The sequence below is a fragment of the Ruditapes philippinarum genome, unplaced genomic scaffold (genome assembly GCF_026571515.1).
Source record: "Ruditapes philippinarum isolate M1 unplaced genomic scaffold, ASM2657151v2 ctg3449_1_1_1_1, whole genome shotgun sequence".
Classification (NCBI taxonomy): Eukaryota; Metazoa; Mollusca; class Bivalvia; order Venerida; family Veneridae; genus Ruditapes; species Ruditapes philippinarum.
This window is the reverse complement of record NW_026862861.1, coordinates 56540-80633: the sequence shown is the minus strand read 5'-3', so window position 1 is coordinate 80633 and position 24094 is coordinate 56540. Positions and strand designations below refer to the sequence as shown.

At 32.7% G+C, this 24094-nt stretch overlaps 1 protein-coding gene across 11 annotated transcripts in view; it reads right to left on the bottom strand.

The window, feature by feature from the left end:
- Positions 1-2521: 2521 nt before the first annotated feature.
- LOC132720407 (dual specificity tyrosine-phosphorylation-regulated kinase 1A-like) overlaps positions 2522-24094 on the bottom strand; it is a 49729-nt gene continuing 28156 nt past the window's right edge. For 8 of the 11 annotated variants that reach the window (XM_060704541.1, XM_060704543.1, XM_060704536.1 and 5 more), the window contains 7 exons: positions 20371-20571; positions 12419-12566; positions 11660-11946; positions 11143-11289; positions 9095-9235; positions 7874-8156; positions 2522-7092 (listed from right to left, as the gene is read on the bottom strand). In XM_060704541.1, the coding sequence (XP_060560524.1) occupies positions 6416-7092; positions 7874-8156; positions 9095-9235; positions 11143-11289; positions 11660-11946; positions 12419-12566; positions 20371-20571 (1884 nt within the window). In that variant the 3' untranslated portion in view covers positions 2522-6415. Of the gene's footprint in view, positions 7093-7873; positions 8157-9094; positions 9236-11142; positions 11290-11659; positions 11947-12418; positions 12567-20370; positions 20572-21177; positions 21548-22199; positions 22378-23641; positions 23904-24094 lie in introns of those variants that run through there. The other 3 variants (XM_060704545.1, XM_060704546.1, XM_060704547.1) reach the window with 3 other exon arrangements.

Sequence of the window (24094 nt, the reverse complement as noted above, 5' to 3'; positions counted from 1 at the left end):
CGTGACCAAAACAAACTTACGTGCACTGTTTATACGTAGTTCTTAGCCCTTTTCTCCCATGAGCATATTGTGAAAAATGGCCATTTTCACTGAAAAGCCTCCTCTTACAAGTTCAAACATCCCCCTTCTGGCAACACCCTGATGTATCTTTTGGGTGGGGGGGGGGCGGCGCCGAAAAAGTGCTCACTTTTTTTAGCAACATTTCTCAAACGAAAACATGTGTTTGGGGCCCAAATAGGACATTTTTTTTCACTATTTCAGGCCTAAAAAGGGGGGGGGGGTCGAAAGTGCGTTGTTTCGCGTATATATGAGGTAAAGGGTTAATTAACTTTGAGAATTCCTATAGTCAAATTGACCTTACGAAAATCGTAACAGAAAGATGCAAATGCACAAGAAAGGATGCCGTCGTGGCTAGGATTTGAACCAGCCTAATAAGCAAATTTGTAACAACACTATCACCAAAATGAGGTGGTAAAACACTACCGAGGATTAAGGTTTGTATTATCTGTTTTGTAGTATTAGGAAAGATTTACAAAATACTCATCAAATATTGACAGCAGTCTTATTACTTCATACAGACAATGGCTGCTCAAATATTTCGTAGATAATTTGAATGACCATCACAATTTAGTTTTGGTTGACCCAGTGCCCTATTTTGAAATTAGTTTGCTTTCCTGCACTATGACTAAAAGTAATGGCTAGGGACTGGCTTCACCCTTCGCTATTTTTAACAGTTGGCACTGCATTTTTAAATACAATTTTCATACAGATTTATTATATCCACAGTTATGCTGCATTCGCACTTCATTTTGTTTTGGATCTATTTCATACATTGATTTTATTTATTCCTACACGAGGGAACTTTTCATTATGCCTTGCTAGCTTAGCAGAGATAATGTAAGATGCATCAACTCGCGAAATGCAAGTTGCATCGTCCGGTTAGCTATGTAGGCACAGCATTGGACTGAATCGGGCGATCCAGGTTCCCGGGTGGTGCAAGCCACTTTCGTTGTGATTGATCATGAAATCCTTTCTATGGTCATACGCACTGTACATCTGCTCTGGCATGTACAGACGTTATCAGTTCCTTGAAACAGTGAAGGCAACTGGTACTGGTAAACTACTTGACAGCCTGCCCAGGAACAGTGGCTGAACTGTAAAAACTACCAACACAACGTTCAAATCCCAGTCCGATCAGAAGTCAGTTTAAAAACAATTTGATGGAAGAGTTCATGCAATGTCATTATTTCTTCAATACTGCCTCAAATGATTTATGTAAAGAAGGCAGTTACTTGCTATAAAAAGTTAGAACAATCTAAGGGTCATAACTCCAAATATTTCAAACAATATATAATATGTACAATTTGATGGCAATCACTTCGGTGAACGTTTTATTCAAATAAAGACTAGAGGTTGTGGAGTTAATTGGCAGAAGACAAGATTGTGCCAAACGTGCGAACGTTACAGTTTGAAGATATCACTTCGCTGAGGGTTTCAAACAAATTAAACTGGTTGTTCTTGCGATCAAGCGCGGACATGATTGCAAACTCCAACACACTGGTCTCCCAAACGGACGAACGGCGACAATCACTTCAATTTGCTGGAGATAAGCGCAGACCAATTGTACCTCTACAAAAATATTCTGTTTCCTTATGGATTAAAATTACTATTTTGTGTTACTTAGTATATAAAAGATTCACAAAATATTTTAGTTTTGACTTCATAGAGGCTGCTAAAATGTTTAACATAAAACTTAACAATTTAGTTATGGTCCAAGGCCTAATGTTGAAATTAATTGGCTTTCCAGCACTTTATGTAAATCAACATTTTTTTTTCCACTGGGACTGGCTGCTATCTTTTATAGTTTTGCACTGTACCTTTTTTGTAGTTTTCATGTCCTTGTTTTCCAATGTCAGACCGTATGTATGTACGTAAATCTAAATATTTTAATCAAAATAATAGTACAACTAAGCCTAATGACATTTACTTCAATGAAAGTTTCATTCAAATAAGACCAGTTGTGTCAATGAAGCACATTGATAGACAATTTAGTTTGATGTCATTTACTACATTAAAGATTTCATTCATTTCAGACAGGTGTTTGTGGAGATGAAAAGCACAGACAACATTGTCCTGAAATGGGACAAATGGTGTACCTTGACAAACACTTCAATTCAGGTTTCATTCATTCACATCAGACAGGTGCTTGTGGGGATTAAGTGTAGACCAGATAATACCAGACAGACAACAGTGCAGTTATACAATCTGTTGAAGGTTTCATCGTTGTGAGTGTGAAGCTGGACAACATTGTGCCTGATGGACGAACAGTTCAGCTTGCCAATCACTCTGGCGAAGGTTTCATTCAATCTGGAAATCAAGCGTGGACAAGAATGTGTCCATTTAAGGACACTTTGCTGCCTATATCAGTACAGTATTAGAACGAATGCTGCAAGATTATTTGCAAACCTTTTCAGGCAATTATTTTTGCAAATGAAGGCAATCAATAAATAAAAAGACAGGATCTAAGTTGACCTTGTTTTAATGAGCAGATGACTTGTATACATATTCAAACATTAGTTTACAATTTATAAGTATATAACATTATGAAATATAATTTGCACATAAGTACAGAATAAAGCTTTTCAAGACTTACATTTAATGCCATGTAATAATTTTATACCTTCCATTTTTTATGTAGGCAATAACGACTTATCTTATGTAGAGCAGAAGACAATTAAATCTATATTAATTTATAAAGACCAGAAAAGAACATTATAAAAAGTGACCCCTAAAAATTTGTACAATATTTGACATTTCTAGGGGGAGGGGCAGCTTTTTTTGTCAAGTGTCACCTCACACAAACATGTACAGAATCATTTCGTGTGGTGACTTCTATTTAGAAAAGTGAAGAAAATATCACATGTCCTGTAAGTAGGACAGAAAAAGAAGCTCAGATAGGAAATAAAATGGAAGGTATATAGCTTAAAGAAAAACAAGTTACAGTTAATTGAAATGTATGAACAAATTCATATTCCCGCAACTTGCTTAAGTTATAAAAGGAAATTGATTCTCATTTTAATTTTACCAATTTGTTTTTAAAACAGTACAACAAATAATTTTTTCTAATATAAATTGATTTGATCTGAGGCACACTTGATTAAGAAAAGAAAATCATGATTCTATATATATATATATAATTGAGCAGCGTCACGACAAAACCAACATAATGGGTTTGCGACCAGCATGGATCCAGACCAGACTGCGCATCTGCCCAGGATCCATGCTGTTCGCTATCAGTTTCTCTACTTGTAATAGGGTTTGTAAGCGAACAGCATGGATCCTGATCAGCTGGGCTGGATCCATGCTGGTCGCAAACGCATTACGTTGGTTTTATCATGACGCGGCTCATATATATATCGCTAGAGGAACTTTTTAATCAACCAGTTGGTTTGACCATACAGCTCTAGACCACTAAATTCCATCAAGAATAACGCCACAACATCTCTGCATATGTCACATAAATAACGTCAAATACAAAATTCATTATTTTGATTGATTACTAAAATATCTATAACTAGCATGTCAATATCCCAAAATTACTTTTGCAAAACTTTTTCAGACAATTATTCTGCATCTGATGGCAAGAGAGTTGATCAATGCATCTTTCAAGGAGTTATCATTTACTCACAAGTAACTTAATAATTTTAATTTTTAAGATAATGCAAGAACTGACAGAATATGTACAATATCTAATAAAATCTTTTTTGGTTTACATAGCAACATTTTTTTTCTTGCTGAAAGTAGTTTGCATTGTTAAGAAATGGTCAAAAAATAAATCCACTTCGGAATACTTTTGTCTCTTGGTCTTTCAAGTTAGAATAATGAACCTATAATTTTCCTGTAAAATATGTATTTTGAATCACAACATCCGTTTCATTTTTCCTATTTTTATTCTCATAGAAAAAGTTGGTTTTATTTTCTGTGACACATGCAAAGAGGTTGGGTTTTATTTCTATTTTCTGATATACACAAATGTAATGACATGAACGTGACCAAATCATTTTGGCGTGATTTACTTTTTTAAATTAGATTATCAAAATATGTACATCTTTTACAAGAGGGGTAAGGGAATTACACACATCACTCACTACTTTTACATTCTGTTCAGATATCTTATTTCATTTTTCTGTTTTATTTTCGTATCATATCTGATACTGGTTATATATATAAATGAACAAGACTTTAATCAGAATGACTATTTGCATTTACAGAAAACAGAAGAAAATCAAATCCAGGGAAATATTTCTATATTTTTTTTTTTTGTACAAACAATACAAATAGAAAGGGGGAATATAAATATAATGCCATAAGAGCAAATAGAGATCTATCGTATATCAAAACTTATCCAGTTAACAACATATCAACTTAGTTCCTGGTTTCAAACCAAACTTAATCTATATAATTAATTTACTGACATAAATTTATTCTTTATCTTTCAATGGTCAAGATTTTTTTCTCGCAAAATTAAAATTTGTTCTTTTGTTTTAACAAAGGAAAGAAATTCTGATACTGGACTTAACTTTGCATAAATGCCTTTTAAATTAAGGAAAACTTTTAGTTTAAAATTCTTTATAATAATATTTAAAATTATTACATAAATTTAGACATTTAAATGTATAAATACACAGTATTTGAAGCAAATTTTTCACATTTGGAACTATTTCTTTCATATAAACAATAGATCAATTCCTATTTATGTAAAACATAGAAAATATAGCTCAATTATTTTTTTCTTCGTATAGAATAAAAATCAATAAAACCTATTTATATTCTTTTTAAAAAAACAACAACTCATAAGTGAGTCATTAAGAACTATAACAGAGTTAAGAATTTTATAAACTTGTTGAAAAGTGACAAAATTCACACATTTTCTATCAAGCATTTGCAACATATGATTTTGTTTACCACTGTAAAAAGCACCTTTGCAGAAAGAAATGATGTGAAATGACAAATACTATGTATGATAATATACCATATAAACAGACTGTGTTAACTTGGCAAGTCCCTTTAAAATTATCTTATTTTCACACTGTTCTTTCAAAACTAAAACCAAAGATCAAAGTTTAAATTTTTCCAGTACTTGCCAGTACATTTCTCACTTTAATATTTTAAAATCAGAAAATAAAATTCAAAGATTAAAATGTTATCAATATACAAACATTATCTTTAGTAAAAATTTCTTTATATATCGTATAATAATACATTGCATAGATTAATGTGAAATTCTATTTAAATAAATATGTAACTTCTTATCTTTAATGCACACACGTTTTTTCTAGACACTTTAAAAATTTCAAGCTAAAACAAGTTCTTTATATATAAAAAAACCAGAGAAAAGAATGACTGCGTTCTTTTTATAAAAGAACTTTTTCTTTCCTATTTGCAAGTTAAACAGAGCTACGATAAAAATTTATATGACAATTGTTTCAATTAATGAAAATGTTTAATGAACACTGAATACTGATGTCCACTTATTTGCATCCAGTTAAACATTTTGTCCACATTTTACAGTACATATACATATAACCATGCCGGCAAATACACATATTTTCAAACCACTATACATTTCTTTTATTTATTCACAGTACATAGAATATGATTAGCCATGTCCATAGCATGTAATACAAGTTTCACTAATTATCTATCCTACACTTAATCACATTTTTTTGTTAGCGACAACGCAGTCTGTAAGCCCCCCGTGCACTTCTGAACCACAATTCCTCCATCAACGCCAAAGTCCTCGGACCCCATACATTGTTCTATTGACACTCAATTTTCTTCGCACCTTAGCAACTAACCCCTCTATATCTTGGAGTGAAACTAGATTGTCATTTTGTTTTCACAAGCTTTGCTTGCTTATAAGGGGTGTAAATGACAATCTATTTAATGTTTTCATTGTCTATCCAAGAATATACAGATTCTCCCATCTCATCAACTCCGTAACCATGGTATCACAACTTCTTTTCTTACTATGTGATGCACTACTCATGAACTTCTGTATTTGCAAATGAGCGAGTACTGATGCATTTCCTTACATTTTATGTCACTATCCCTCGCATGCAAATTAAACAACTCTATGTCCTCTTTCCCCTTACTATTTACCGGCACACTGATTGCCATCGTGATAAACACAATGCTGTGACAGCTCGTAATTCATTTCCATAGCAACTAAAGGAGCCAACGACAGCGCAACCAAAGCTGGTACGACGACAAGCATGAAATCCTTCCACATGATGAAAATACACATTCGTTTCTGCTTAATAAAACATATGCAGAAACACTAACACTTCAGACATCACCCATTTCATGACAATGAACAAATATTTCAAACATAAAACCTAGAGTTGAGCTGCCGTCAATGACTTGCTACGGGACTTTGTTGAACCACAACACCGACCATTGGGGATTCATCTCCCCTTTCTGAAGAAGTCCTAGTGTGTTGCACTGTCGGGTTTTCTGGACCCGGTAATTGTGTCTCTACTCCTGTTGCTATGGTGAACGGAAAGGCTCCTCCCCCTGGCCACTGAGGTTGGGGATATTGTCCATACTGGGAGGGGTACCCAGCTAACTGCATATTTACAGCCCCAATTTGGGGCGGATCTGAACTACTGTGTACCCGCGTGTGAGTACCAGGCACAATGTCAACAACCCGCCCAGACTGGGGAGGCTGAGTGGCCGAGGATTGGAATCCTGGCGTGATTATCAAACTTGCTGAAGTCCCATGTGTTGCAGACAACTGACCACTAGAAGGGGGTGACAACTGCCTATTATGGTGATGCCGATGGGACTGGGAATGTGTATTGTTATTTGACCTCTGCCCCTCAGGGGCGCCCGACCAGCTCTGTTGCGTGTACACCTGCGGATGAGGCTGTCCTTGACCTCTCTGACCTTGAGGACTTTCACACTCCATGGTGGTGTACTGGACTGGGTTGCCATGGTTACCCTGATGAGCAGAGTGTGAATGAACATGCAAATGGGTATGGTGCTGATGTGTAGGATCTGACCTTGCACGCCCACTCCCCGAATTTCCAACTGAAAAATTACAAATAAGAAAAGTAAGATTCCACCTTATATTGTATTATATATGATATATCAACAAACAATATAGTAAACTTTTTTAAAAATCTTTCTGAAAATGCTAAACAAATTATTTCCTCTCTCTCACAGAAAAGATTTACAGGAAGACTTTCACACATAAAAACACAGTATACAGCCTTCCTACACATACTTAACATTTTGACATACTTTCTACTTATATTATATCCATTTGTTCCAGTTTATGGACATAATATTGATCATATATTAAAACATGTTAAACTAGTTCATTTACATAATGGAAAACAGATGCTAACAACTTCTCTTCTATATATTTTTTTTGTTTTAAATCTTTATCACATATGCGTCATGCTTTCTTTAATAAAGAAAAAAAAAGGGCAGTGCAACATAAGGCAAATGAATCATGTATTAAATGAGAAAAGATTCTTAAAATAACCAGCTCTTGTAATAATAACCTAATGAGAAATACTTATACAGATATAAGGCCTCTCATAAAGAGTGCTTGACATAAGAAAAGCAAAATATCTTTTCTAGGTAAAAGTGTCATTTTCTCCAGTGCATAAATCATTAGTGGTATACCAGTGGTCAAAATAAACACTAGCCCAGCAGCCAAAAACTAGTAGATTTCCTCAAAGTATAGTAAAAAGTACATATTTACAGAATAAATTGCATAGTCACAAGCCCATCAAGCACATATATTTCATTCATTATTTTAATGACCGTCTCACAATAGTTGGAAAAATGAAGTCATATTTACCTGTGGGGCTACCAACATTATGCTGTTCCATGGCAGGGCTGGTTGATGTACTATTTGATGTATTTGTACTCTCGTCTGTCGTCTTTTTGAAGAAATTGTGTTGTAACGCATAATACGGTGTAATTCGTGTCTTAGGATCATAATCTAACATTCGCAATATTAAGTCTTTAAATTTGAGATAATCTGCCACTGTATGTCCAGGTTCTCCCGCTCTACGACCACCGGGACCACCAGTTTCTGCACCTATCACATCGTGAAGTTTTCGCGTACCTGCATGCTTGTACTGTAAAATAAATAGAGAAAATAGTTAATAATAAGTGAATATCAGTTAAAATGATGCAAAATTTTCAAATTCAACCCTAAATGTGATGTAATTTTTTGAACCGTCTATAATTTAAATTTAAAGTAAGCAAGCTAACATTGGTCAGACTGCACTGATGTGCAGACTTGCCTAGTTTTACCCAGGTGGCTAAGGGTTAAAGCCAGCTGGCAGCAAAAAAACGGAAAATGTCATCAGTCAAGAGCTATGCCAGCTTCTGCTAATGTGTAGTTTGACTTTATACTTTTAATTTTGTCATACTAAACTCCCATTAATACATGAATGAACTGTCCCAAATTCAAAGTCAAACATGTAATCTCAGCAGAGCAAGGGTTAAATTATCTATGAACTTTATTATCAAACTTAAAAGCAATATTATCTTTACAGTATTACAATGCATTCTACATCAGTGTGTAATATTATATCATTTAAAACTGTAAATCACATCTGTATATCTCTAATCTAATGTCAGTGCAATATGACTTATTATACAGAATGTCTATATCGTACCGATATAATCACTTTGTTTAAAATTTGTCTGTCAAGTTTCATATGACTTCTCCAACAATAATTAATGATCTCTAGAATAATTACATGTAAAAGTAGATATCAATTGTACACAGACAAACATGTCAATAAACAGACGACAGTTATTGACATATTTTCGCTGAATCTTAACTTACGGCCTTGACCTTCCATTAACTAGCTTAATACACTTTATTATTTTTTATAATTCAATGACTTGTTGTCATACCATGTCAGTTTCTGTAAAATATTTAATGGGAAAAATATTTCTGCTATTGTAGAACAATTAAAAGTGTACTAATTGCCATCTCTTACAGACATTTTCTGTCTGCTGCAAAATCACATTCTTTTTTTCTTTCTTTTTTTTTCAAACTCACCTTTTTACCATCCTTGGGTTTTTTACAAATGTAACTTCCATCGGGCAGTTGATCAAAGTACTTGCGAGCCTTTGGGGCCTGGTCTAAAATATGTTTAGGTGGCATCCCTAGCACCTCCACTATCTTCATCATCTGATCAAACTGGAAAATAAAATCATCACTTTTCATCATTCATAATCATTTATCATCACAATCATCACTTTTACTTTTGTATTTTTCTTTTACCTCAATCAACATTTCCCATACTGAAAATCTGTCCTTAACTCATCGTAATCATAAATAGATTTAAAATAAGATTTTTATACAATGATCATAACGTATCCTGTTTCATTAATATCTTACCCATATTACAATCTCAAACATGCTTGTAAATATTAAGCGGCACACTTACAAATTCACCAAACTAGGATCTCTCTGGAAAAGTGCTTGTAACAATTTCTAAGAAACTTTTTTTTAATTTTTTTTTTTATACAATTTGCCTTTCCCGGACTTGACATTCACGAGATAGCTCGACCCTAGCGACAGGATTTAAATTAGTTCTGGCAAACTCAGTTACAGGAAATTTCAAAATCAAAACTTTCGGTTTTACAGCAGACTTAATGTCTGTATATTAAATTTCTCGAAAAGCCATAGGGATTTTACAATGCACAATATCCAAACTTAATCTAAAATATCTGCAACAGCCTGAATACATAATTAGATTGTATATTGAAGTCACTTGTTATATCTGCCCCAAAACATTTTATGGATGGAAAGTTAGTTCTTTTATATTGTATCAAAAGGTTCCAAGGATCAGACATTTTTTCAATACCCATTTACATTGTCAAACATGTACTATTTAAATTCTGCCTGTGTATGTTAAATTTGTCCTAATTTTTAAAAACCTTTATTTGTATCATAGGTATGTAGCTCTTGTTAGCAATTCCAAAAATAGATCTTATATCGACTGATCCATATAAATTTATGAAATTAGAACCTAGAAATTTAAGTGAATGCCCTAGTTTTGACAAGAGTTTTCACAGAAGGTAGATTTAAACAAATCCTTTATTAAAATAGTCATATGTGTGGACAGAAATATCTAAATCTAACAATGTAGCAACACAATTAAGTTAGTCTCAGATATATGCATATCTTTTATGATCTAAGCTTTCGCACTTAGCAATAAGTGTTGTTAAGCATCTATAGCCCACTTTTTTTTGACATCTCTTCAATTAAAAAACAATAAAAGACAATTACACTGTAAAGATCAAAATAAATCTGCCAAAAACATCAAAGTGGGTGTAACAACACTTTTGGGAATGAAAGCTCAGAACTGACAGTCGCAGAGAATATGTTTAAGTAAGTCTGCAAAGCTTTTTAAATTTGACATCTATGTAGACGGACTCGGAAAGATTTACTGTCACCTAACCCATCTACAATAACATAGGTTAAATAGCAAAAGACTTACAATAGATTTACTCCACAAGGAAAAAACACACACTATGGAGTGACAGACAGAAGAATTATTTGAAAAAACAAAATAGATTTACCATAGATTACCACTTTAGTCTAGACAGTGCATTAAAATCTGATCTTTCTAATGCCTGTTTTTGTTTATAGATAAGATAGCATCAACGCCATCGAAAGGTCATTTCACAGACTCTCGATGGTTGATCTCGGTAGAGATACAAAACATTAACACCATCATAAACAAACATTTCTCCCGTGATTTATACAACTTCAGTAACCCAGCAATCCTGTAATTCTTCTGTAATTATGTAATTGACATTTGTAATTTGAGAGAAAGATCAACTTGCAAATATTTCTCTCAAAACTACAAACATGTTAATTAAATTAAGGTCATCAGAATCTAGGAAAATTTAGGTGACACTATAACTTATAAGGATTATTCAAACCATTAAGATGGTAAGCCTGAAGGAAAATCTGACATTCTTTGACATTTTTCGATCAATCTTTCTACTTGCACTTAATGGAGTCTGAAATCTATATGCACACCCCGCTACTCAACAATGGAATCATACGACAAATAAAATACGACAGTAACGTACCTCATTAGAGCCAGCGAAGAGTGGTTCACCAGTGTGCATCTCAACAAGTATACAGCCGAGACTCCACATATCTATGGCTAGATCATACGGTATTCCCAGTAAAACCTCCGGAGATCTGTAAAACCTACTCTGGATGTACTGGTAAATCTATAAAACAAAAATATATACCCATTAATCATACAGTTTATAAAGTGCTGACATAACTTTATCATAAAACGAATTATACTCCAATCAAAACATAATCCAAACTTAATCTATAATCAAACAAAGAAATTTCCATTACTAACCCTTTAACTGTAAATTTTAAGACACACTTAGCAAATCTTTACTAAATTAAAAAAATTTTGAGAAAGTTTCAAATTTAGCAAGTTAAAATGATACTATATAACAAAATTTTACAGAATTCTCACAAACAAAATAATCAATAAGTGAATAACAGCAAATTCTCACTAACATTTATCAATATGAATAAAAAATTCAGGTTATAATATATCATAAATGTATCAATAATACTTACACGCTGCCCTAACTGACAGGAGCTACCAAAGTCAACAATCTTGATTGCACTTCGTTTAGGGTTGCACAAAAGTATATTTTCTGGTTTTAGATCACAGTGGATAATGTTTAACTCTGGCGTCGCCAGAAATAACAATGCAGTACACAATTGCTGCGCAAACTTTCGAGTCAAGTTTAATGAAACACCTCTAAAGTTCGTATTCCGTAGTAAATCGTACAGATTATAAGACAAGAGTTCAAACACTAGGCATAGATGATTTCTAAACATAAAATGTCTTTTCAGTTTCACTGCAATAGAAATAAAGAAATTTGTTATCAACTTTGACATGTGAAGACGAATATTACTATGAACAGTTTGATGTAAAATGGTGTTTCAGAAATGAATTTCAGTTACCTCCCTTTACCTATAATGTATGGCAACCTTGAATAAATTTTAAACTTAGCAAACAGAAATTTTGGCAATGATTTTAAACATTGTGCATGAATTGAAGTTTTAGTATTTAAGTAGAATTGATAGGAATTTTTAAAACGACTCTACTACTATATAATTTCAGAGTGGTCATGGCACAATATTTAGCTCTGGATTCATTCTTTTATATTGACCAAGTTTTAACAAATTAAGCTATTTAACTAACAGAATCTTCAGAAAACTTGATTCTTCTGATAAAAGGTCATAAAATTTGACTGTATCTTAAAACTTAATAAATTCTTCATCAAAAACAGATAATCATCTTTAATAAATAGAAGTCCTGACACTTACCTATATAATATTTGTTTTCCGCGTCATGTTTATTCATGAGCTCTAATAATTTAACCTCAATCTGAGCTTGGTTCAGGAAAGGTTTCTTATTCTTGATGATTTTAATGGCAACTGGTTCCTGATCAGTGTGGTCGTACGCTTTCACAACCTGAACATGGAAAACAACACATTAAAACAAATAGAACAATTATCAGTTAATATAGACAGGAAAACAAAACAATAAATCAGCGGGATACAAGCATGTTTAAAAACAAGGAAACAGCGTTTTAAAAATAACTGACAATAACAATGACAGTAAAATAAACAGTTTGCAAGAAATAATCCTAGAAATCGTCTCCTCTCTGGGATTTAAGAGAAAACTTGGCTCTTAGTTCATAACATGTACTTTCTAATGAACAATATGTTACAATAAATATCTATATCTTATAACAATGATTTGTTTGAAAACTGCAGGTAAGAAAAGCTGAAGAAAAAAAACAGTTGTCCTTCTTTGAACACAAGCAGTTTCATTGTTAATATATTTTTTTCTTCTTTTCTTTCTTTCATTTATTTGTATGCAAGATTGCTATTTTGCTTTTTAGATTTTAAAATGTCTAAGTCATTAAACTCATGTTGTGTTTTTAACCCCTAAGCTGTCTGGTACTGAAAGTGGTAACAGATTAATCTTTTAGCCACCAGGGTAGAGCCAGGCCAGCCTGCACAATCTTACAACGCTCTGAACTGTTGGTATTCTGAAATCCCTAATTTTCAATATGGACTGTTCCAAACTCAAAGCTGGGCATATCCATTTCACAAATTGAGCAGGGTTAGGTTACTATTTTTCAGCCAATCAAACTAAGCTACATGTAGATTGTTGTGTAATGTTCAGTCAGGCAGCAGTTGCCACATTTTTGAGGTTATACAGTACCTGACTAGACAAAGGATACAAAGAACCTTAAATGACATCACACTCAACCAATTACATCAACAAATTAAGTGGGGAAAAATAATGATGCAAAAACACACTCATAAAAGGGCACAAAGAGCTTCAACGCTTGTACCCTACAGCCAAAGTAGGTTTGCCATTTCCTTCATTAATTTATAAATCAGTTTGTCTACAATTTTGGTTCTTTGAAATACCAAGACATTTCTCTTACATAACTTTCCATCGACATTTTCCTGCTTTATTTTCCAATCTCATGTTTTAGTTAACCAGGAACTCTGAATTATGTGGATTTAACTGCCTGTTTTTCAGTACTGACTGACATTTCTCCCCCACACATGTTCATAATTATCATTCCTACAACTATAACCTCAAATTATGTAAGAAATCTTTAAAATACAACAAACTACAGATCTGGTTGTTTTTTTATGGCTTGCTGGCATTATACCCTAGCAGACAATCTCTCCATTTTCTGTAAATACTCTCTAGATTACCTGTCTCGAAATAAATACAGATTTCCTGCTTATTGGAGAAGACAATAGAGTCGAGGTAAACTATGGAAGGTAATTGACTATTACACTTCCTCATAGTATAGATCTGCCATGATAAACTGGCAATTGTTTGGGTGTAACTAAAGTATTTAATAGTTTCAACAAAAACATCGTAGGAAATGCAAGTCTTTCAAAGCCTTATCATTAAAATTGCAAATTACATCGTTTTGAGCAATCAGAATTTATTTAACCTTTCACTTTTCTCTTCTCTTTTCGATCAACTTCTAATGAAATAATCATCGCTGTAGATCTATATCAAAATCGTATACCACACCTGTTGAGTAATTAGTGTGCATAACCAATTAAGTGAGTTTTTTTTATCTTGCAAAACTTTAACTTTTTCGATTCTTTTGTCTATGCCAAATCTTGCGTTATAATCAAGTGATGTTCTTTACAAAGGATTTTTTTATTTTGCAAGCCATCAGGCAAAAACATTATGTATGTTTTCAGTGTGTGTGTGGTTTTATTTATGCATTATTTAGTTTTGTCAAGTTTGTGCAAATTTTATACAAATATTCTGAGACATTTCTATAAAGCAAAGAACAACAACACAAACCGTTAAATAAAATATAAACGAATCTTTCCCTATAACCTTTCCTTGAATGATATATTCTGACAAGAAAGTGGGCAGGCAGCATCTATTTAAATTATGCTGTATATTACGTCGCTATGCGGCAAATTCTGCAATGTCATTCTAAATATTGCACGCAGCTCCATGTTCCAATACTAATCAATATTCACCAATTTGTTGGTTATGCATTTTTTGTGAAGTGCTATCGCGCATTGCTTCTAGAATCTATTATCAGCATCGCACCGACTAGAAGAAGACAATGCAAGCGGATCAGGGTCACTTGAGAAAAGCTTACGTAGCCATTTTGTTTTTATTCCGTTCTTGTCTGGCTCCACAATTTATTCTGCTTTTATTTTTACATTTCTTCTAATGATGTTCAATAACCCAGTACAATAAAACAAGGCCTCAACATTTTCAAGACTCTATACAGCCTAGATTGATGTGTTCTTTTGCAAAAAGTAATCTCATTCAATGTTTTAACAAGCCAGTATTTAACTTTGAATAAATGTTTAAATATTTAATTTTCATTTTTCATGGCCAGACGGTAAAAAACGGCAAGCAGTGAACTTGTTCAATTGCTGTGCTGACCTGATGTCAACATGTGACATCGTCTCACCATCACTTAGCAGTCGTGATTAAATGCCATCTATAGTTAGATATAAATTAATCAACAATGCATAGACAGGTAAATATGCAAAATGTAGTATTCAAATTAAAAATATTATAAAATCATTTGGACATTTAGTACTTTCAACCATAACCTAATTCTACCAAGAAGTTCAACAATTAGAGCACTTTAGTAATTAGATTTTTTTCTTCTAAAAATCAAACACGAACATTTTTAAATTAGAAAGGCACTAATATTCAGAAGGTTAACTATTTCATTTATTATTTTGTAATGCAGAAGTTTTCTCCTTAATACACGACACATTTAGTGCTTACAGTCTCTCGGAATCTGCTGAAAATCCCCGGTTTCTTATCGCAAATTCACCCAGACATATTATGCAAATATTACAAGAATGTGGACATAAGACATGGGAAATGCACAATATTTAAGTGCACTCGCAATGAAAAAAGAAACAATGGCGGAAAATCGTTTCGATCAAATTGACAGCAAACAACAGTTATTACACCTTGAAAAGATAGATCCGTCTGACCTTTTTAAAACTTTCAGAATAATTTTTTTTTTTCTCAGACACTGTAGACCAATCCTTCGTTACGTAATATGTTCTTTTAACACTTTCTCACGGTTTCGTTCAATTGTTGTTTTCTTTAAAAAGTTACTCATTCTGACTTCAGTGATGATTTTTTAAACACGCGATTTTTATTCATTATTTTATTTTTTTTATATCTAAGACAGTAAGACTTCCTGTTTGATTTCAGAAAAAGGAAGTAAACATTCAGTACTATAGTACTTTTGAACTAGGAATAGCAAGTTTATTTTCATCTCACTTTTACCTTGTATCTAACCGACAATAATGACTCGTCTATCCATGCAAAAATAATAAATCGAGGCCAGCCTGCATGTAGTGCTGGCTGCTCAAATAAAGAAACCCGCTTAAATTAATAATCAACTGGTCCTATTTCAGAGCAGGGCAAGTCCATTGCATAAATTCAGGACACTTTTCTATTTTCACTGTCAATAAAATCAGATTGAAATGTACCTGTTAAAAATTACATTCTGAAGTATAATTCAGGCATCTAAAATGATCTTTCACATTCAGCTGTATTACATCTTTCAAGAAAAAAAAGCTCTGCTATGACCTTTAAACAAGATCTTACGCTATGACCTTTTTAAAATAACAACATCTTACGAAACACATACATAACATTCTTATTTGATGATTAACATCATGTTTAGAACATGTATACTTAATATCTAATTTCCATGCTGATGGAGGCTTTACCTCTGCTATCCTATAGAAATTGCACAGCTGGTTTGTATGATTTACTTTATATGGTGTATAAAAACAGTAAGGTATGCAATCCTGATTGAAAGCTATCCATCACAGCTTATTTAGTATACACAGTTTTTCAGAGTAACAAGCATACATTATATATACATTTCATAAAAATAATTAAAAATATATAAGGCCAATAAGCATGAAGAAAACGCAACGGTCGCTGTGGTGTGGTAGTTAGAATACTGGACCGGCACTCCAGAGACCTGTGGTTTGAGTCTCAGCTGCGTCATGCTGATTTCTCTTGTGATTTTTCTGTGTATACAGATGAGAAGGGGCCAATCTGCTCTATACTCTATAGCCTATAGGAGTCATTAAAATTGCTTATACTTCACTTATATCTTAAACCACAGAACTAAAATCATTTCTTAAGTATGCCAATTAACAAAATATAATTTCCTGTAGGAGGTCAAAGGTTACCCTTTAAAACTTTTACCAGTTGTTGATCAGGATTACTGTTTTTCCAGGATGGTCAGTTGGACATCTTACAATCATTTCACAAGCAAAAAGTCAATAACATAATATTATTGTTTCCAGGAAATGACAATTCAAAATTCCAAGAAATGCTGACGAAGCAAAAATTCATAACAAAATAATGTTTATCAGGTAAGAAAGAAACAGCCCAGAAACGAACCAAAAAAACAACAACCAAACCCACACAACACTAAAGCTTGACTCAACCAGTATAAAATTTCTGTCAATTCAAGCACATATTTTTTACTGATGAAACTGCTATGCATGCTTTTTCAACTTTTGAGACAATAAAAAAGCTTTGTGTAATGTTTTGCATTGATTAAAGCCTTTCCTGTCAGTTCCACTTTGTGGCCAAAAGGTTCACAGATGATACAGGCAGAGGGTACAAGTCTTTGATATACTCGTGTCTAATCTATGGTGTAGAAAGAATATCTCTACATGACAGCTTCCATAAATAATGGAGGCTTTTTCTTTAATGTTTGTTTCACTTCATCAAAATCCCAGACAAGCCTTGTCATAGACTTCACTGCTTCTGCTGCTGCTATTGCGTTTTTTCATTGATTTTTTTGTGTTTGAAAGCTTTTATCATATCAACTTTAGTACCACAATAACAACACATCCTTTCTCCTACAAAATAGGTGTGTCCATTAATAGAATTTTCTGACACTTTTGAAGTAATAATTAAACTTTATAAACTTTTGATGGCCAATTATTTTTTTTAATAATACCTGGATTGCCCTTTATTTAAAAAAACTTCAAATTTTCATACAAGGAAGCTTTCAAAATTTAATCTTTTAAGATAATAAGAGTATCAGAAAGGTAGTGCAGGCTCACTGAAAAGTAAACTTGAGAAAAACCCACACATAATAAAACATACAGTGTGGCTCTTACTGCTGAAAGGTCAGATGACACTATTGAATTTCATTCTTTAAAAATAATAATGCGGGTCAAATGACTCTAATAAAATGAATGAGGCTTTTTATCTATAATCTCCCTTTTCAACTCAACAGATCTAATATCTTAATATAAGGTGCAAACTTCATAAATAACATTAAATATTATGCACAGACATTCTGATCTTGATTTTGACCCTGACAATGTCCTTGTGCGCAAGTGGCTGGCTGGCACTCAAGAGTGAAGCGAAATTATGAAAATTTGTTGAAACATGTTACCCACGGTTATCTCCTTAACACCCTAGTATATAACCTCAATATTCATTTTTTTCCTCCTGTATTAAAACATGTCATGACTCATTCCACTGATTAGACTCTGATAACAATGTTTTACTCTAGTTACCTAACTCTGCACTTTTTTATTTGTATATTAAAGTTTTGTACTGTAGGATATAATCAATATCACAATACACGTTCAGACAGGTTATATGATACACTTCCCCCCTCAACACTGCATTCATTTTGTTCAAACCACACTTCAGACATGCTATGACTGTGGGATTTCTGCTTTTTTTTTGTCATAGTTTTTCCCACCAGCGATTTTCTCATCATAAGCAACAATCAAAACACTGCAACAAGTTTGCAATGATCAACTAAAATCCAATTAAAATGTAAAGAAAATGTGTTTTGTTGTAACATTTAACAAGCTTCAGACACAGTTCTTTTGCTCTCTCTCTTGAATTTTGTCAATTTATAGCTTTATATATAAAATAAACTGGCAATTTACAAGACATGCTCGCCTATTTGGTTAAAATGATGACCAAATGACATAAAACTTGTCTAGGAAAAAAATTCAACAAAGTTTAACTTGAAATGACAGATCTTCTAACCACTGGACACAGAGCGGACACACTTCCTGCCAATAAAACTTTACGAAAACTTTATATTACTAGGTCATATTTCTGCGCAATTTTCGCACACAACAAAAATGGTTGCATGTTAGTCAAATAGTCACGTAACACAGCATGACATGCTTGAAAACTAATTGCATGAAAAGACAAAATCTTTGTGCGCATCGCGATATCTACACTTCATTAACCGGGGACATACAACGTTTCGTGCTCGATCACCATCATTCTTTAACTGTAACTTTTATTTTTGACAATTTTTTTACGGTCTTAATTTTCTTGCAATCTTCAAAGAGCTTGAAGCTATTATTTAAAGCTTAAGTTAGCATGCCAAGATTACATAACCAAACATTTCATCATAAAAGTAGAAGACATAAGATGTCAAAAACAGACATGAATTTCTCAGCAGCTACTGAAGGTTGTAATTTAAATATTTATATCGGAAAATAATTGACGTATCATAAGAAAAGCAACCTTTGAGATATTTCTGTCATATAAAAATAATTCAGCGAAAATCATCTTGAATCATTGTATTTCTTTTGCCACTAACATCATTACAATAATAATTGTTTGTCCAATACTCAGAAATTTTAAAAGAGGACCTCTTTTTAAAAGATGAAAACAGAGTCTACCATTGTGTACATCTGAATTTCTTTAACAATGCCTTCTCCTCAACATTCCTTAATTTCATAATCAAATTTGCTTCCACTTAATTGGCAATCCCTCCTGCATCTTTGCTAAATGTCAATCCAAGTTTATGAAAAGGTTACATCATGCCCTTTCTTCATTTAACTCCTTCACAAAGACTTTTTGTTAATCAAAGCGGTAGGTTCTTTTTTCTCTTCCAAGTAGTTTTTTTTATCCCCCCCCCCCCCTGCAGTCTATTTAACAGACAGTATCATCTTCAGTAATATTATTTTTCCCTAACAATTTCTTTTTATCAATTTGTGTGGCACTTTAATCATTACTGGTCCACTAATACCATGTCTAGCCATTTCTCCTGCATTCCAACCCCCCCCCCCCCAACAAACTAAACATCAAAAATGTCTAGCCGTTTGACATCTCTTAAACTAAGGTCAACAATAACGGGCTTTCAGTGCTCAACTATTTACCAAGGTTATCATTACAATTATACCGTTTTCCTTTTCAATTGAAGAAATAATTTGATATGCACAGCTGTATACGCTTGGTTTATTCAGCATTTCATTTCGATTCTCTAGCTTCTTATTCCATTCAAATTATACAAAATTTATTTCGGTGTTGGTCACAATGCCCAAATTGACTGCGTGTTCAAAGGACAACTGTTTTCAGCTTTCACATGTTTTGGTAATTTTTTTAAGTAAAAGTGAGAGTTGTAAATAAGAAATGATAAATGTTCTTAACTTAGAAATGTACTTTTTTTAAATAAATGTGTAATATTTGATAAATGTTCAAGAAATTTAACTACACATAAACTACTATTCTATATTTTAATTATATTTGTTATTTTGAAGAAACATAAAATATTTGTTGCGTTTCATTCAAGTTAATATAGACACTTTGAAGAACCACCCAGTAGAACCACCAACATCAATACATATGTGGATAATTTTACTAACATTTATTTTATCACCTTTCATCGGAACATAATGTCGTAAATAATATTAAATTTACAATTACATGCATTTCTTACCTGACCAAAAGAACCCTTGCCGATTAAAGAGTCTATTTCATAGCGGTCCATCCATTTCTCGCCGGGGTTGACAATATAATCGTGATTTGCGTCATCGTAACCATCATTGTACGCGTGAACATTGACCTTGCCTTTCTTATGCCCGCTTTCGTCTCCTTGGGCACCGGGAGCTGCTCTCCGCTTCTTCTTTGCATAATAAACCTAGAATAATGATAGCAAACATATTGTTATACTCTCGTTAAATGCTTTCTCCACAGGAAATTACCAACTTCTCCACCATAAAAAGTCTGCCAGTCGGGGACATATGAATCAAAGATACATCAAAACATTAGACCCGTCACAGATTACATTTCCTAGCATCTACAATATAAATTAACAATTATCATCTTCAGAAAAAATGTGAACCAGGCCAAACAGGAAGTGATTATCATACCATTCATTGAATACAATATTCATTTAGAATGTTCATTCATATAGCTTAATGAAAGCAGGTTAAAGTATATAACATATAGCTTAAATTTCCTTATTTGCATCATAACGAAACTTCTCAAAGAAAGATGATTGAATTATTGTTGAAAATAATGCAGAGACATCACAGTAAGTCAGTAATGTGACTTACAATGAATAAACAAACCTTACATTACAGGAACACTCACCTCTACATGTGGTGTGGCCAACTCAACAATTACCCACCTTGTCTTTTATGTTGTCTTGTATCTGATAACATCTAGGTGATCATTTTATCCAGAGGGTAAATGAACTTACAAAAATATCAAAATATAACAAGAACGTTTCACATCTACTCACCTCAAGGTCATGGTCGTCAATTCGCTTGAAATCCAACTCAATCATTGGTGCAAACTTAGTCTGATGACTAACGTACTTATTTGGAATATGATTGGTCGAAAGTGTTTGCAGGGGCTTGCGTAAGCCCTTTGCCACTAAACGTAGTAGCAAACCTTGATGCATAGTTCCTTTTCTTTATTTACCTTTACACTATTGGAATAAGATCTCGAAACATTTAGATATGTCCATTTGAATAGAGTTTAATATTTATTTCACAGTACAACTTCATATATTACTGAACACATGCTAGCTGCATGATTGTAAATGTTATCAAATCTCTTTCATGCTCACGAAATTAAGTCCATCTAGGTCAAAGGTGTTTGTTTTAAACCTGTAAACATTGAACAGAGTAGTTGTTTTCATGCTAGATAACAATTCTCTCCCTGTTTTATCTCCACAAAAAAAGACACCACTCTATCGGTCAATGCCCCTTACAGTTAACACAGAGTCTAGACTCTTAAATGCCAAAATCAAACTTAAACACTGGTTATAATATAAATATAAAATCTTTATACACTTTAGAAGCAGAACATGAAACCATGAAGAAATTCCAATGTTTACTAAGTGTTTCAACTGTTTATACTTATCAAGATCTAATGTAATTATATATATATATACATGTGAATCTCCCAGGGAGCTCAAAGAACCTCTTTCAAACATTTTCCTGGCTTTTTAATTATCTTGATTCTACTCAGCCCTACATCAAACAATTTTTATAAATTTATGTATAATCAAACTGTGAAGAACAGATAATCAACCAATCAAATCCACTCTTACATAATATACAACACCATACCTGGCTTTAAAGAAACTTGCCCCTGACACAAGACCAATCAAACACCTATTGTATAACTGTGACCAAACTTACAAACAAACAAACTGAGTAAATACACATCATCAAGCCAATGTATATATTAATCAATTCCAGCCCTACTCTCATATAATAGAAAAACATAGATCCAGTCCAAAATGAAATTTCTTACAATTTTTCAAAACATCCTCGTTCTTGACCTTTATAAAACATTATTCAATACAGTAAAATTATCTTTCAATTTAAAACCAATTTATATAATATCCAATCCATTATAAATCATGAAACTGAAATCAGAAAATAAGTCTCGAAAAACAGCATGAGGAATTTTAATTAAATTTTATTAATCTATTTCATCCTTGAATGATGTTTTAATATCCTGGTAAACATCCTAGTTAGCAAAAACATCCTTGTTTAACAACACTTTTATATAAGGTAGTAACTCCATAACGAAAGGTCCTATTATCATTGACACTAAAGTACAAAAAAAAAATACCAATAAATAAATATCCTTACAGTACATGGAATCAAAACAAATTTAGATATTTATAAAGCCAAGTATAAACAAGTTAGAAAGATAAAAAAGATAGGATTCAACAGCTTTTGAATTTTATTTAATCTTTGTTCTAAAATGGTGGTATTACTAATTATTTTTTCATGTTCAAATTCTAATTTATCTAGTATATCTACTGTACATTACTATACATGTACTATTCTATGATTTAATTATATACATATTTCTTTTACATGAAAAGAAACCAATCCTCCACTATATTTATATAAAACTGTACAGATCACAGAAAGATTCGGATATACCCTAATATTTATAAAGAAGTTATTCATATATATACAGTGCTTATAATTCCAACGAGCCTTTGGAAATAATAAAATATATTGCAACAGATGTTGGATAAAATCCAACCTTTACGCACTCATGCAACCATAATAATATATAGACCGACCAACAACATCAGTACAGTAGCAATTTCACAATACACGTCTGAAAATATGTTGTTGATTTAACCAACGTGATTAACAACATTATGGTGCATGGGACGCGTAAACAAACAAGTAACAACAATATTCTCAATAGAAGTCTACATTCAAATGCATAATATTTGCCACTGGTAATTAATTTTCAAAGCTGAGACAATGAATGTTGGACACCACAATGGAAATAAGATTCTCCCTTTTTTGTGCTATCCTTGGTGTTGGTGTGCATGTCACACCTTATTTATTCTCATGTATGTTATAAATTTGTGTTGTACATGTTGTTTTAATTGTCCATGTATATGTATTCCAGACCAAAATGAATCTATCTATCTAATTTTCATAACTAATCTCACATGTTTTTGTGCCAACATAAACTAACATAGCATCATTCTATTCAAAAAAGAACTTGAAACAATAAAAAATCAACAACACTAACAACACATAAATCTATAATTTTCACAAATTCAATCATAAAAATTTAAAATAACTTTCTTTGACAATGCTATGCACTGATATCAGCCATAGGAACATATGGGTTTTTTTTGCTGTTTATTTCCTTTTGCAAACACATTTATACACATCATTAACTTTTTAAACATTACTGAAATTAGAAACATTTACACAGATAAAGACAATTTCCAAAGCGTGAATAATGTACATGATGTCTGAATTTCTCAAAAATTCCTCCACACTATCACCGCACAGTTCCATGAAAAAATAATCCAATATTCTTGTACAAAATAAATGAAAACACAGGAATTTAAACTCTACTTTCACAAACTCAATTATACCATGTCATTACATAATAATCAAAGCCGGGGATAACCACTTCATCTGCTGCTGTGCTTATAATATTAAGTACTAACATAAAAATTAAATCAAGTCGCCAGTTTCATTCTTTTCTAAATTACGCATGAAAAACAATTTGTTTAAATGTAAACAGGCATAATTATATAAATAGACTCTTAAGAATGAATGATATTTACAAAACATGTTTATATTCACGTTATCACATCAAATAACCTTGACATTGTGGAGCTCACTGAAGGTCGACAATTTATGACACGAAAATCA